Here is a 15,609-nt window from a genome sequence, read left to right as displayed (position 1 = left end):
TGACTAAAACTTTTTAAATCTTATATAATAATATTTTCTAATAAGTATAACGCAGAGCATCTGTCGTTAATTACGTAACTCTTTATATGAATCGAGAAAAATTATAGGTATATACAGGGGTGTCCGCTGGGGGAGGGCTGGAGGGGATGTAGCCCTCTAATTAAGAAATTATTGTTTTTATTAGAAAATTTAAATTTGATTTTCTTTAAAAAAAATTTAATATTTCAAATTTTATTTAGTTTTTGAATTTTTTTTTTTAAATTTTTTGAATTTTTGAAAAACTATGTATAGATTTTTTAAGTTTTTTTCTCCAAAAAAATTAAATATTAGAAATTTGTTATTTTAAATGTTTTTCCAAAAAAATTAATTTTCTGCAAGTAACTATGGATTTTTAATTTTTTTTCCAAAAAATTTAATATTTTATTTATAAAAAAATATAGTAACTTTAATTTTACAATTTAAAAAAAAAAAAAAAAAATTCCAAGAAAATTGATTTTCCAAAAATATTTGAAATTTTTTTTCCAAAAAATTTAATGTTCATAATTTTTAATGTTTTAATGTTTGCAAATAACTATGGATTTTTGAAATTTTTGACAAACAATTAAATTTTTTGTTAAAGAGATGTATAATTTTTGAAGATAAAATTCTGCGACACCCTTGATTTATATCTTTAAGATACAGATAAAGGTTATGAAGTAAAACTCAACTTTTGGATTGTTTTGACCAAAAGGAATGCCCATACATATCTTTAAAAAGGGCGTCAACAGAGCTGAAGGAGAGAAACACAAGGAAACAAAAGAGAGAGAGAAAAAAAAGAGGCATGAAGGTGTAATCCAAGGTCCATTGAACTATTAAATAATAACTTATAAGCAACAACAATCTACATACTAGTAGATAAATAAGGAATAAATATTGATATATCAATATATACACTCCTTGTCTTGTGAGTAATTATACAATAACTGCTTTGATGGATTCCCTTACTCTCAAAATAATCATTGAGGTTTGAGGAATTATAAGTAAGTGTTTACGAGTGTTGTCATGATAGCAATACCAAGGGCGTCCACAGGATTATATTTGGGGGAGGGAGGCTTGGTGTTTGGAATTTTTTGGAAAAAAATTGCAAAAAATAAATTTTCCCCAAAAAAACAATTGAATGATTAAATATTTTTGTTAAAAATTTCAAAAATACCGAGCTGTTCGCAAAAAAAAATGAAATTTTTTATAAAAAAATTTAAAGAATTAAATTTAGAATATAAAATTTGTCAAAAAAAAAATTCAGGTATTACATTTTTTAAACAAAAATTTCAAAAATGTCTAACTATATACAAAAAATTTCTAAAATCTATATTAATTCACAAAAAATTAAAAATTTTAGAAAAAAAAATCAAAATACCAGAGCTGTTTTGAAAATATTGAAGTTTTTCGAAAAATAATTTCTAAAATTAAATTTCAAATATAAATTTTTCTACGAAAGATTTGCAAAATCTTATATAAAATAAATATTCTCATTAAATTAAGTTTTTTGTAAAAAAAATTCCAAAATCCAGAGCAATTCTCAAAAATTACGAAAATCCAAAGCTGTATAGAAAAAACTGAATTTTTTTTCACAAAATAATTTATAAAATTAAATTTCAAATATTACACTTTTTGTAGAAAAATTTCAAAAATCCATAGCTATTTACAAAAAAATTATTTTTTTTGGAATTAAATATGAAATTTTTAGAAAAAAATTAATATTACTCTTTCTAGTAAGAATAAAAAATTCTTAATTTGGGGGTTACATCCCCTCCAGCTCTCCGCCTGCGGAGTGCCCTGGATAATCTTTTAATTAAAAATATAAAATAAAACTAGCATTAAGGACGATTCGCCTGAGGAATCCGTATGTTTTTTAATTCGGGATGATGAGAGGGACTAAATTATAAATGTCACCACTTTATAAAATAAAATTTAATTCTCGTATTTTTTTTTAATTAAAGATTATTTTGTAGTTCAGAAATGGGCAGGAAATATTTTTTAAAATATAATGGCCAGAGCTGGGCAATGTAATGGAACTTAAACTTAACTTGATTAAGTTAATTAGTTGAAGTGAAATTTAATTTATTATTCTATAGTTGAAATACTATAAAACTGTCTGGAAATAACCGTTAGTTCTACAATGATTTAGTTAAGCACTGTGTAGACACTATCTGTTTTATGAAACTTTTCAACAGGGGATATTTTCTCAATATCATAGAAAATGTCGTTTTTATATTATTATTTTACGTATAGTTTAAAATTAGATAGAAACTCAAAAATTCTAAAATTTTAGCTGTTTTTGACTTCCATTTTAGTAGTAACTTGAATCTCTATTTTTTCTTTGATTGTTCAATTGAAAGGGGAGAAAATTTAAGCCAGAGAGACTGACAGAATAATCTTTATTATAAACCTTGATAAAACTAACTTAAATAGTTATTTTTAACTTAACCAAGGATGGGTGAGTTAATTTAACTAAAATTACACTAAAGTTAATTAACTTTAAGTTAACTAGTTAGTTTCTATAAAAACTAACACTTTAGTTCTCTAAAAAACTCGTCAGACGAAAAAAAAATCATATATATTTTAAAGAATTATTGAAACTTATATTTGAAAAATTGTTTTCGTAATTTAGTTTCCAAGATTAACTTAAAAATTAATTGAACTAATTTGAATCATGGTCATAAGCGTAATTCAACAGTTTATATAGTCAACACATCAATATTTTACTTTAGTACGGAATTAACTTATAATTAATTTGTTTTTAGTGGGTTATTAATATGAATGCATATGTCAATATGTAGAAAAATAAGTTTTTAGACAACTAATATTTCTTATATATACATATATTCACCCTTAAAGAAGGAAAATTGATTTTAAAACAAAATATTTATCAAATACGAATATATATTAAAAATTTTAAACAGTAAATTCAATTTAAGTTGTAACTACTATTTAAACAAAGAAGATAATGAGATAATATTCTAGTACGGAAATGCTTCAAGTGCTAGAAGAATAGGAATTACGTTTAAACTTTTAAATCTCGACGGAATTGCCAAATGAATTAGTGGCTACCAGATTGAAAATCAAATTTATGTTCAAAAGCTCAGTTCCTCCCTCAAGCATTTGGAAATATTCATTTATTAATTATCATTCATCAATATTAATGCAGACGCTTTTTGTATGTCTATTGGTCATAGGAGGACTTTTGAATGTGTGCTGAATTAATTGCGTAATTCAAAGCAATGTCGATTACTTCTGCATGTATATAACAATCAAACAAATATTACATATCACAAATTAACCATTATTTTCTCGATGCAGATTCCAGAAAAAAACACCGATTATCCGATTACTATTAATCGTCCCATCACTAGTTCAGGTATACCGAAAAACATCGGTACCCAAAGTATATCAAGTATTATTTTTAGCTCACATTAATATAAAATTGAAAACTATATCAAGCTCGATTACATGATGGTCTAACCTGAAGCATCAAACCAAGTAGTGCATCGATAGAATGGTCAATATTTGTCATAATATTTTCGCAAGATGTTGCTTTTCTATGACGTCACTCATTTATTTATTGTACGTACTACGTAGTTTTATTAATAAGATTGAATAAGTAATAATACGTATATAATTGATTCTTATCTTAAATATTTAATATTTACATATTATAATACAGCAAATTTGAAAACAAATTACTCCAAAATAATGTCATTGTAGTGTTCAAGTATGCATAAATACAACAGAGTGAAATTTCCGAAAGCTTCAAGGAAACGTTAACTTTCTTAAATTTTTCATTCCCAAAAATGCGAAAAAAGTCGCAAAAAGGAAAAAAATGGATATCAAATCTAAAATATCTTCCTAATTGTAAACCTGCTAACGATTCTGTATGTGAAAATCATTTTGAGTCATAACTCCTTCTCCATAATTGTTCAAGCAAAAAGTATATGAATAATGAAGTACAGTAATTGACTCCTTCACGAGAGAACAGGAAATGATTCTCCAAAATCCTTAAAATAATAATACCTCTAGTGGACAAAGAAAGAAAATTTGGAACAAGATATTTTTTCCCCCTAATAATGACGTTACATGCGCTACTTGGTTTAATGCTTTAGTCTAATCTTGTATTTCTATTAACCTTGGTATATGTTAAATATAAACACCTGTATGTTAAAATGAATTTTGTTTGTTTTTATTAGTGAGCGTCATTAAGACTAAAGTACTCATCAGTCATCCGACATATTGTTTTTCCCCTCAAACTCTTTTTATTATTCCTTCTTGAGGACTGAACACATGAATTGATATAAGTATTGAGTAGCTACGTCTGAGTGTGCTCATGAAAACTATTAATGCAAAAATTGTATTTAAGCCAATGCCTCATTACTCAGGACAAAGCCGGGTAGTACCACACGTACATAATTATTCTTTATAAATATCTTGATATTGAGAGCTTTAATCATTGATATCTCAAAACAATTATACTATTGCAATTGTTTGCACTTGTTTCAGGCCCACAATACATTCAACCAATTTACAAATGCACATTCTTTCATGTATTGCCCCTTAATTTGCATTTCTTTCCAGTGATAGAAGTATGTGAACATTAGAGGGTATCGTTTAAAACAAAAATTGAGATAAAAAAGGTTTAAACCTTGATAATAGAAATGAGGTTCCCCTATGAATTAAACCGTTTTTGTGTAATGCGTCATTTAAAAAAATATAATTTTATTAAAAAAATGTGTGTATTACTTTATAATGAATATCTTATTTTATTAAAAAATTGTCAAGGTTCAAAGGGCAATAAAGACTTGTGCGCTCACCTTCTGCTAAAAAAAAATCTTTTATTATTTGATAAGAAGAAGAAAAAACAAAACCCCCTTTGCAAAGAGAATACTATTTCTCAGCACCTTAATTTAAGTACTACTCTATTTCAAATATAATACAATCACATATACTTATATCAAAAAAAAATTCTAATAAACATCCTTAATCTAAAATATAAGTGTATAATTACGAAATAATGTTTTATTGATTTCTTTCGTTCTTTGTAATATATTCATATTCCTTTTGATCAAGTGATTAAATCAATTTTGTCTTATCAATCCTTGAATCGCAACCAATAGATTTTAATTTATGCTATTCTTTTTTTGAGAGTTCATCATTCAGTTTCCGTATTCTCTGTCTCTCTCCTCTAAATTTTTGCCAATCAAGGGGTAATTGATGGAATGAACAATTTAATGTCTTCCAATAGAGAGATGAAAATTTCTACGATCTGTCCGTCAAGATAGCAAGATATTGGGTAGATCAGTTTATTTCTTTCTGAATTGATGAAACTCGTAATGGCTTCTTCGTTTTTTTTTTTACTCATCATTCTGTTCTATTGATAAATCTTGAAAAAATGGAGGTTGAATATCGCTGTAGGTAAAGTGTTCAGAAGGCTTTGATTTTCATATATATTATCTGCATTTCTCCTTCTTTCTCCGCTTATTTGAGTACATGATTCTTTTGCTTGCCATTTTGTAAATGGGCCCAAACATCCCAGTCCTATTTTTCTGCCTAATATATTCTTGCCATTCTTTCACGGGGATCTTTTTAAGCAACGACTCCAATTACTAAGTATTCCTTTTTTATAATATTAGCATGAATAACTGTCAAACCTATTCATACTCTCTTTGATCAACTGCTTAATATATTGTTTGTTTAGTCCACTGTTAGGCAGTTCATCGAGAGTTTCATCTAGAAACCCTACTTTCTTCATCAAATGGTAGCGTGCAAGCATTGATTGCTCTTTGTACTCTTGGAAAATTCCTTGACAATTTTTTTAAAAATAAAATACGATATTCATTATATGATAATAAATATATTTATTAATTATACTATTTTTTTATATTACACATAAAAAAATAAAGTTTTACTTCATACGGAAACCTTTGATCGGTTGGGGTTCCAAATAAAATCTATTTATCTACGTTAATTTCTATTGTCAAGACGCGACTTTCGCAGAAATTAAAGCTTTACTATCTCAATTTTTCTTTTGGAGAGAAACCTCTATTTATGAACATGTTCAAATTATATTTGCTTGATAATGACAGAAGAAACAAAATATTTTGTTTACTAGGGTGTCAATGTCGAAGTATTTTCTTTCACCAACTAGAAAATGTTTTTCATATGCAGCACTTTTTTGTGTTTTTTTTAAATTAGCTATCTAAAGAGTAGATTTTCTTCTCCACCTAGGCTCTTGTCACTATTATTTAATACCTGAAGTGTAAACTGACTTCTTTACTACGTTCAATTATATTCAAAACCGGATTAAAAATTTATCTGTGCTCATAAAAGATGTAGATTAACATTGAAGATTTGTTGTGGTGCTATAATTGTAAGCCCTTGTTGGACTCAGAGTAGAATTGGGGATCGACATAGGAGTATTACCAAGAGTTTATCTCATTCTACCCCTTGTCACAACTCCTTGTAGCTGATCTAATGAAACGTCATGACTACTAAGCTGTTCTCTTCCAAAACATTCTTCAAATTGTCAGGGTTACCATGTTGACTTTCGATTCCTTTTTTTTAACATGCCCAAAATACGCCAGTTTTCATCACTAATTATAACTCTTTATTGTTACTCTTCGTCATTTATGAGCACACGCACTCTCTATTACACTTTATACTAAATTGTTCTCTCTTCAAGAATAATGACAACAATATAAGAAAAATTTAAAAATAACCCTGTTTAGGTTGCTAAGAAGAAAAAAACTCGTACGTTATAAAATGCTTTTGATTTACAACCATTACTACTCCTAGACAACTACTACCAGGGGCGTCCGGTGGGGGGCTGTATCCCCCCAAAATGGAGAAGATTAAAATAATCCCTTCTTTGGGGGAAAAAATTATCCCCCCCCAAATGAATTTAAGGAATTTTTTCTATAAAACAAAAAGGTCATTCGTTTTGGGGAACCCCCCGACCAAAAAACCAGCAGCTTCATTATAGTGAAGAATAATAAGAACAATAATATCTTAGAGGCTGCCAACATAAAATTATTGGACTACTGCACCGTGGATCAGAGTTTGAGAAACATTGGTCTAATGTGAAGATTTTTTTCTTAATATTTTAAATGTATTCCGCTTTCCAATGATAATAATTATAATAATCAATCAATAAATTAAATTGGCATGCATGTTATGAAAGGTTAATTAATTTATAGAAACAAAGAAAAATAATAACTTTACTCCACATGATATCAGCAAGCCAATTTATGCCGATTTTCAGCACAAAGATGATCTTGTGGGCTGGCGGGGTTGTAGCCCTACTCAAATTAAGGAATTTTTGCTTTCTACTAGAAAATATTTAATATTTGAAATTTAAAAAAATAAATGATAATATTTGAAATTAAATTTTTAAATTTTTTTTTGTGTAAAGCCGTAAATTTTTGATCTTTTTTTTTTTTTTGGAAAAAATTATATGTGTAGAAGTTCTAGATTTTTGGATTTTTTTGTGAATAGATGTGGATTTTGAAATAAAAAAAAAAATTCTATTTGAAATTTAATTTTTGAATTTTTTACCAAAGAATGTAATTTTGAAATTTTTTTATTTTTTGATTAAAAAAAAATATATCCAAAAGCAAAAAAAATAATAATATATATATACATCCTTTGGACGCCCCTAATATTTTGATAATATATTTTAAGATTATATGACGTATTATACACATATTATGTAAGGTCAATTTATTTTGAGATGAAGTACATACATACGCACACACATATTATATATATATTATCAATCCTCATTCAGGTATAACCAAAGAGAAATTTTCTCAACACGAGTATTAAGACTATGTATGTAGTGTGATTATGTTACTCATCGATTGAGTGTGATGAAATTAGCAGAGAATGAACGTTGATTAAAATGTGTCATGCACACCCTATATAAGAATGTCTTACAAAACAAAAATATGTCAAGGATAAAGAGACTATTTACATCAAATCTATATATGTATATTACATAGAATTGAGCATTACTTAAAATGATGACATTAAAGAAATTCAATGTCACGTCAAGTTATTCACGCATCCTATTGCACCGGGTGCGGATTTTCAATCTTTACAAATGAATGCAATAACTTCTTCCAGATGTATTTCTGAGATTACGTGTCCAAATTTAATGAAACTTTTTTACAAATTTTATATTCATACATTGAAATAACTAATTTACTCAATGTTACCTCCCTCAGCATCGTTGACCGCCAGTATTTTTTTATGAAGTGTACGTCCATAGTCCCCCAGCACCGTCAAGAGAAGTCCTCAAGAGGTTATTTTGGAGAGACAAATTTTAAAGTCTTTGGGCTTTGGATGTGTGGTCAGAAGGCAAATTCCAACAGGTCCAATTATGGGAGCCATATTTCTTTAGATCATAAGTCCATTTTATTCTTGAGAAAATTCTGGACCATTTAGGATATAATTGCAGGGGCCCCGTTCGCTAAGAGAACCAAATTTTAATCTATTAATGTTGTCTTCACCCATAGGATTAACTGTGTCCTCAGGATGCCCATGAAGTCAGCCGCAGTGAGGTGGTACTCGAAGGATGGGAGCCAAGGTGTCGTTAGGTCTGCCTCTAAAAGGTTCTTGGTCAATTCTGTATCAAGAATTTTCTTCCATCCATCTCCTGGACGCTTCTGCATGCTGTCATCGTCCTTCTTCGGACTGCGTACACAGTGGGTCTGGATACACCCGCTTGACAAATACGAAAAAGTGCCTTGATCTGAACTATATTGTCTCTTTCTGTGTTTATCTTAGACAGGAGAGAAAAATGCAAGTAATAAATTTTAGACTTTTTGAAATAAATGTCACAAAACACCTCAATAAATAAGGTTTACTTGCTGTAAGGATTAAAAATCCGCATTAGGTTCAATGTAACTCTTAAACTTTATGTAACCCATAGGAGAAATATAAGTATTTATGTACTTTGAGTGCCTTTTAAACAGATACGTCATGTACTTACATAATTAATAAATATATAATAAGCCACACGATATTTGAGTCCCAATAATTAAAAGCTGGAATTACTTATGTACGTACATTATACAAATGTCAAAAGAAGATAATTGGATTCTAAGTATATTTAATCTAATTACTTCATAACCTGAATCGATCTGAAAGTCTCTTGCAAAATAAGAGGCCTTTTTCATAATAACTGTCCACATTTACGGATCCTTAATACTAAATCTATGATTGTAACAGGAGCTGCAATAATTAAAAGTCTCATTTATCTTCCAATAATTAAATATTCTTTTTTTAAATCCACTTGAGGGGCAATCCATGATATATGTAGGTAACCAAAAGCAGAATATGTTTTGTGGTTTCATTATTGTTCATAAACAGTTTATAAATATATATGGAAATATTTTGAAACCTAGAGGCATTTAATGAATATTTAAGTTGCTCACTGCGCTTATACATATATAAAGAACGAAACTTTTTAAATTAAAATAAAATGCTCTTCCAAAAGTTTATGTATAATTAGTGTTGTGTGGGTTATTCGGTCCAGTCCAGGGAATTTTTCATAAAATATGGATGGTTTATTAAGATATATAAAATATGTATAAAGATTTTGTACATATCTTGTAAATAATATTATTATTTTAATTATAATAAAATATAATACGACCATATTATATAGTTTATTCAATTAAATAAAGGAATAATTATAAAAAGGAAAACACCCTCATTGACGTCACGGGATCGATTTTACCTTCTTTAAGGACCGACATAACGGGACTGGACTGAGATCCTAAATAAGGACCAACACACCACTATGTATAATGTATAGCGTACGACCATTTTCTTAAAGAATGGTTTACATACATAAAAAGGATTTACTTGCTGGATTTGTGATCTGTTTCAGCAAGAGGAATATATGTATATAATTAAATAAGATTTGTACATATTTGAGGTGAATGAACCACGCATCATATTTCAATATACAATACTATCTATCTAATCAAGAGTCTCACCACACACCGACTTAATGAGTTGTTGTCCTTAAAAACTAAAATAATAAAATGGTATTCCTTTTCATTTTATTTGTATACTATAATTACTTGCTCTTACAAACAATTACCTACACAGAAGGTAAACAAATGAAGATACTACACATCTTTCAAACGATGATGACTTTTATTTGCTCTTTATTCTTTCCTGTTATTAAGTCAATAAAAGAGATTTGAAAAAAACGAAGAAATATTTAAACGTTTCATCGTTCCAAAGTAAGATAGTATTCTACTACAATAGGACGTACCTGTATTCAATATTTTATTTCGAATTATTTTATGAATGCTTAAAATAACTCCAGGATTTAGTCAAACTTGTCGATATACAACATAAATACTAAGACTATCTTGCTAATCCTCTTTATTTCCCTTTGGTTAATTTGTACTCAATATACGTTCTCCCTTATCCCGTTAGTACAATAACTTTGATGTATTTTCGAATCCACAACCTATACCTTAAATTTTTTTTGAGAGACGAGGAATTTATCCTTTTTTATGAAAAAAAAAAATCAACTTATTAGCAATAAAACAAAAATAAACTTGCCCTCCAGAGCCCATGAATTTGTTAGATCAAAATAAAATAACCCTCTAGGTACGTAACTCAGAATTCTGAACAACTTATATTTTATGTCTAAGACTGTCTCCGTTTTGAAATAAATACCCTGCATGTTATGCTTTTTATTGGCCGACATACCAAGATACAACTATAATATTATTAAAGTTAAATTAAGCACGTGCTGCTGTGAGTATTTTAAGGCAAACATTTTTCAAATCGGTTGAGTTTGATCGGAGTTATGTCTCACTTAAGTTCGAGTATCCTTTGAAAAAGACCAAACTTTGATGGACTACGAAACGGCGTTTGATTAGCTCTAAAATTTCAGACATAGTATTCTATTGTTGGGAAAAACACCCCAACAAAAATTATCAAAAGAATAATAGTTCCAAAAGCATGAGAAGTACGGCGCAATAAGCGGACTACTAACTTATTATTTTAGGTCTTAATTCTTTTTTCGAAAGAAAGGTGAGGAGTCGCAATGGAAGATTGGCTATCTGACATTCATACACACACATATATAAGGTTGTGACCTTAGTGGTCTTGCAGTTCCGGTTCTTGAACCGCTAGAACCGGAACGGACAAAGTCGAACCGAGACCGCAATATATTGATTATCGGTCTTTATTTTCTTGTGCTTTTGCTCCTATATAGAATGTATAATTTATAAATAAAATAGAATACCTTTAATCAATAAGTCAATTTTCTGAGTTTTTTTTTTTTTTTTTTTTTGCGCAATTTACAGCGTTTTCCAATGATTTTTTTTACGAGGCCAGGGTGATACAGTCGTGACTGAGTTCCAAATAGCTAAGGGCTTCTTATGCATCTGGAAAAGGGATTTTAGGCGCCACACGGTGTAAATACAGGAGGGAAGGGCTGGGGTAGATTAAAGATCCAGGTACGCTACAAAGATTGTCGGGCCCAATAATATGATAACTATTATATTTCTTAAGCAAGGGTTTCTCAAATTTCACCATGCCAAGCCCCCCACACTAATACATTTTTAGGCGAGGCCCCCTTTATACGAAACATGTGTAATATGTATTTGTAGACGGAAAAATGATCCTTAATTCTCCATCTTCCTGCGTCCCCCCATCCCTCACGGCCCCTACTTGGAAAACCATTGTCTAACAAAACCTGCTAGAACTAGGTGCACTGTTTTTAAGGTAGGTTCGGCCCTGTTTGCATCTAATATTATTTACTGGGCACAAATTTTTCTAGCAACGCCAAATGTTTTAAGTGCCTATTACTGAGCTGAGCCGGTATAAAAAGAACCGAGACCGTTGAAATGAAAGAACCGAGACTGATAGAACCACTGAACCTGAACAGGGCACAACTTTGCATATATATAGTGATGTAAATCGTGTGAGTTTTTGGCTGACCCGTTTTTTGGAATTTGTAATCTGAAGAATGAATTTTCTTTTCCTTAGCACTTTTGATTATTATTTAATTCCTGAGTAGTCAACTTTTTTTTTACGAACTGAATTATATTCAAAACCTGATTGAACATTCGTGTGTCCTCATAAAAGACTGAACGTAACCCTGAGAATTTGTTGTAAAGTTATAATTGTAAGTTCTTGGTAATGACCTTCTCCCTTGTCACAGCTGATTGTAGCTGATCTAATGAAATGTCATGCGTGATATTTTTTGTTCCCTCCAAAACAATCTTCAAATTATCAGGGTTACCATGTCGATTTTTGGCTTCTTCTTTTTTAACTTGCCATTATACACACGATAATCATCACTACATATATCCATCTATCTCTTAAAAGATGGATATCTAAACGACTTTCTTATTATTAAGAACAGTGTCCATCAATTTTGTTTTTGATTCATAACATTTTTATAACAGTATATAAAACTTACTATATAAGTCCAAATTAATAATACATACATCCATAGTTTTAAAATAAATAAATAAAACAAGTTTTAAAATCTCTCTAAGTAAGTGTGTGTGTATATATCTCACAAAAAGAAAACAAATCTTCACATCAGGCACACACTTTATGTGCGAAATATATCATTATAATAATGGCAACAAATCATAAGTCAATCAATATTTATAGATAAATAACAAGTCCTACAACATAGTATTGAGAACCAATAGTAAACAACAAAAGTCCTTCCCTTTAAAATATACTTCAAATATGTAGATCAGAACTCCACTTACATACATACAATCAACGATTAATAATAAAAAAGTCACAATATTCTTTGAGTTTTTAATCACAAAATATATTATGAACGTAGATTGTAGATATTACTTAAAGCAGAACATGGTGTTGAATTTCTCCTTTCGTGTACCCTCTCTCTCTCTCTTAAAATAAAATACAGTTAAGTATATACATAGTAGTAACTTGTACAATCTCTTTGTACAGGTTACAAATCGTACGTCTCACAACACCAGCCATTACCATTATAACTATTATCAAATATCAAGTGATTTCATTTTGATATATTTATTGTGTATGTATTAGAAGGTACAGATCTGTAACATGGGCAGGGTTTTGTAGGAGAGCAAACTTGCCCTCCTTGATCCTCAACAATTATTATATAAACATACGAACATTACAGTGAAACTTGTACTAAGAGTTTCAGTCGCGAAAAACAAAAGAAGTGACCGCTTAAGAGAAGTTTTCTATTGGTTAATAATTCTAAATTTGAAAAATAGATATGACCGCTTAGTGTATGAACACGCTTAAAACAGATGGTTTTTATACCAGGTTTTACTGTAGCATGTAAATACAAGTAATTATGCCCTTTGTAGTACAAATTTCAAGCCCCATTGCGATCATTAAAACTAATATAATACACCGCAAAATACCTATCAATTCGTAATTTTCATAGGAGAAATCAAATATGACTATTAATTTATCTGTCATCAAATATAATTTCAATTATTCCATTCTCTCGCTCATAGTACAATATGTATTAATTCTTCATTTAAAATGTTTCTTTTCATTTTTTGGTTGTAACATGCAGACGACATATTATATAACCATAAGTGTTTAAGTAAATAAAATCCCTCAGTACAAAGAGTCAGTCAAGGTCTTATCAAGGCCTTCTAACAATGTTTCATAGAACCATGATAAATTACTCATTACAACAATAACAAACGCAGGGGTACATGGGAGAAAATATAATTTTGTAGGTCAAGGAACCATTTGCAAAAAAACAACAAAATAACTACTCCAATTTGCATTAAAATGGCTTGATTTTTTATGTTTTTTTGGTCATAGTTTATGACATATTGCAATGGATTATTTGTGAATTGATAAAGTTATCAAATTAATAGCAAAACATTGATAGGGTTCTTATGGAGAAACAAAACAAATATCATTAAGTTCAAGGTCCCACATAATCAAATATCCTTCGAAAAGAGGCCACTTATTGCGAAAATTTCCAACTCCCACATGCCATATATTATGAGTACCTACAGAGTCAGGCTTTGAGTGTCTTTGTATCAATCATTAATGAATTATACAAACAAAATTAGGAACGATTTTTATTTGTACAAAATAAAGTTATGAATATGAAAAATAAAAAGATAATGGAGACTAAAATCCCTGATGAGTGAATATCTGTGATGATATCAACTAACTAAAATGTTTGCTAAGATAACTAACTAGAGAGCGAAAGAGTAAAGGAGAAGAATAGAACTAAGAGAGAAAAAATAAAAGGGGCCTCTCAATGGAGCAAAATCAGAACATTGAACTCCTTCTGAACCGTTCTCATCATCTTTTTCGGGCCTATGTTTTGATCAGTCAACTATTACGCAAGCTTTTTTTCCTCTCATGTAAACAGAATGTGACGATGATTTACTCGTATGCTTAAATATATATATTGTATACATATTAATTACGGGAATCATGGTGCATGAAGAGTAAATTCGTCTTCACAGGGATTTCCACAACACCAACGTGAGAAAGGATTGTTGACCTTCAAGTCTGACGCATAACCCCTCCTCATTCCTCCTAATGCTTGATTTAATAAAATGTTTTTGAGAGAAAGTAACGGAGAAATGAATACAAGTTATAAGATAACAACGTGAAAAATACAAAAAATCCTACTTGGAATTGCCAACCAGCTTGGCTTAGTATCTTTGTAGCTTGATCCCGAGAACAACCTGCTACAAGGACAAATTGATTGATCATCACGTTTTCCTTGAGAGTATCCATGATTCCTTGGATGTGTTTATCACATTCAGTTCTCGATATATAAAACAAACACTCTACCCCTTCTTTTAATGCCTATGATGGACTCAGAGGCACATGTAACAACACTGCACCAAGAACACTGTTTGTTATAGAGGTATATTGATTGAGAAAATCCACCCTATCCGGAGAATTGCTACTTAAACTATGTACTCATAAGTAATATAAAACAACGCACAAGACTCTCAATCCCCCCTTCAACTTAAATAGAAGAACACTAAGAACTAAGAAGCAAAGATCTGTATTATTATACAATAAATTCATACACACACTTTTTTTCTCGGAAGAATTGCGTCAAGTTTGCTGTATTTTTACTCTCTTAACTTTTTCTATGTGTGTATGCTGCTGTTCCTTCAAACGTGTGTCCGCCTTGATTTCTCCCTTTTCCCGGCGAGTTCACCTCAAAGCACGCCGAATTATACTTCTTTTTTTTTTCTTCCCCTCTTCTCAGTATGAGTCTTGAAGAGTACTTACTGTTGAGTGAGGGGGAACATTGATTAGGGGATATAGAGCGACTTCTTTTTTTGTACTTGACATGAGTGCAAATTTTTTTTACCATATTAATTACGTAATTGCAGTTAATTGGAAAATTAATAGCTCATATCTTAGGCATTTAAAATAATAATTTATAAAAAGTTCAACTATTAAAAAATTATAATATAAATGACACAGAAAATGTATTGTTTATTTAATTTAACCCAATTATATAATGAAAATATATACGAATATTATATTCAATGCGCATTCATTCACAGCATTTGTATATCTAAGCCA

At 29.7% G+C, this 15,609-nt stretch overlaps 1 protein-coding gene across 2 annotated transcripts in view; it reads right to left on the bottom strand.

The window, feature by feature from the left end:
• The window catches only part of LOC121131962 (UBA-like domain-containing protein 1), a 28,815-nt gene extending 13,613 nt beyond the window's left edge, over window positions 1-15,202 (bottom strand). Inside the window, exon 1 of one of the 2 annotated variants that reach the window (XM_040727380.2) lies at window positions 14,692-15,202. In XM_040727380.2, coding sequence (XP_040583314.1) covers window positions 14,692-14,799 — 108 coding nt within the window. In that variant the 5' untranslated portion in view covers window positions 14,800-15,202. The remainder of the gene's footprint in view (window positions 1-14,691) is intronic. The other variant, XM_040727386.2, reaches the window with a different exon arrangement.
• Between the last annotated feature and the right edge of the window lie 407 nt (window positions 15,203-15,609).

This window comes from Lepeophtheirus salmonis, chromosome 1 (assembly GCF_016086655.4).
Source record: "Lepeophtheirus salmonis chromosome 1, UVic_Lsal_1.4, whole genome shotgun sequence".
Taxonomy (NCBI): domain Eukaryota; kingdom Metazoa; phylum Arthropoda; class Copepoda; order Siphonostomatoida; family Caligidae; genus Lepeophtheirus; species Lepeophtheirus salmonis.
Note: the sequence above shows the minus strand (reverse complement) of the source record. Positions and strands in the feature narration are given on the sequence as shown.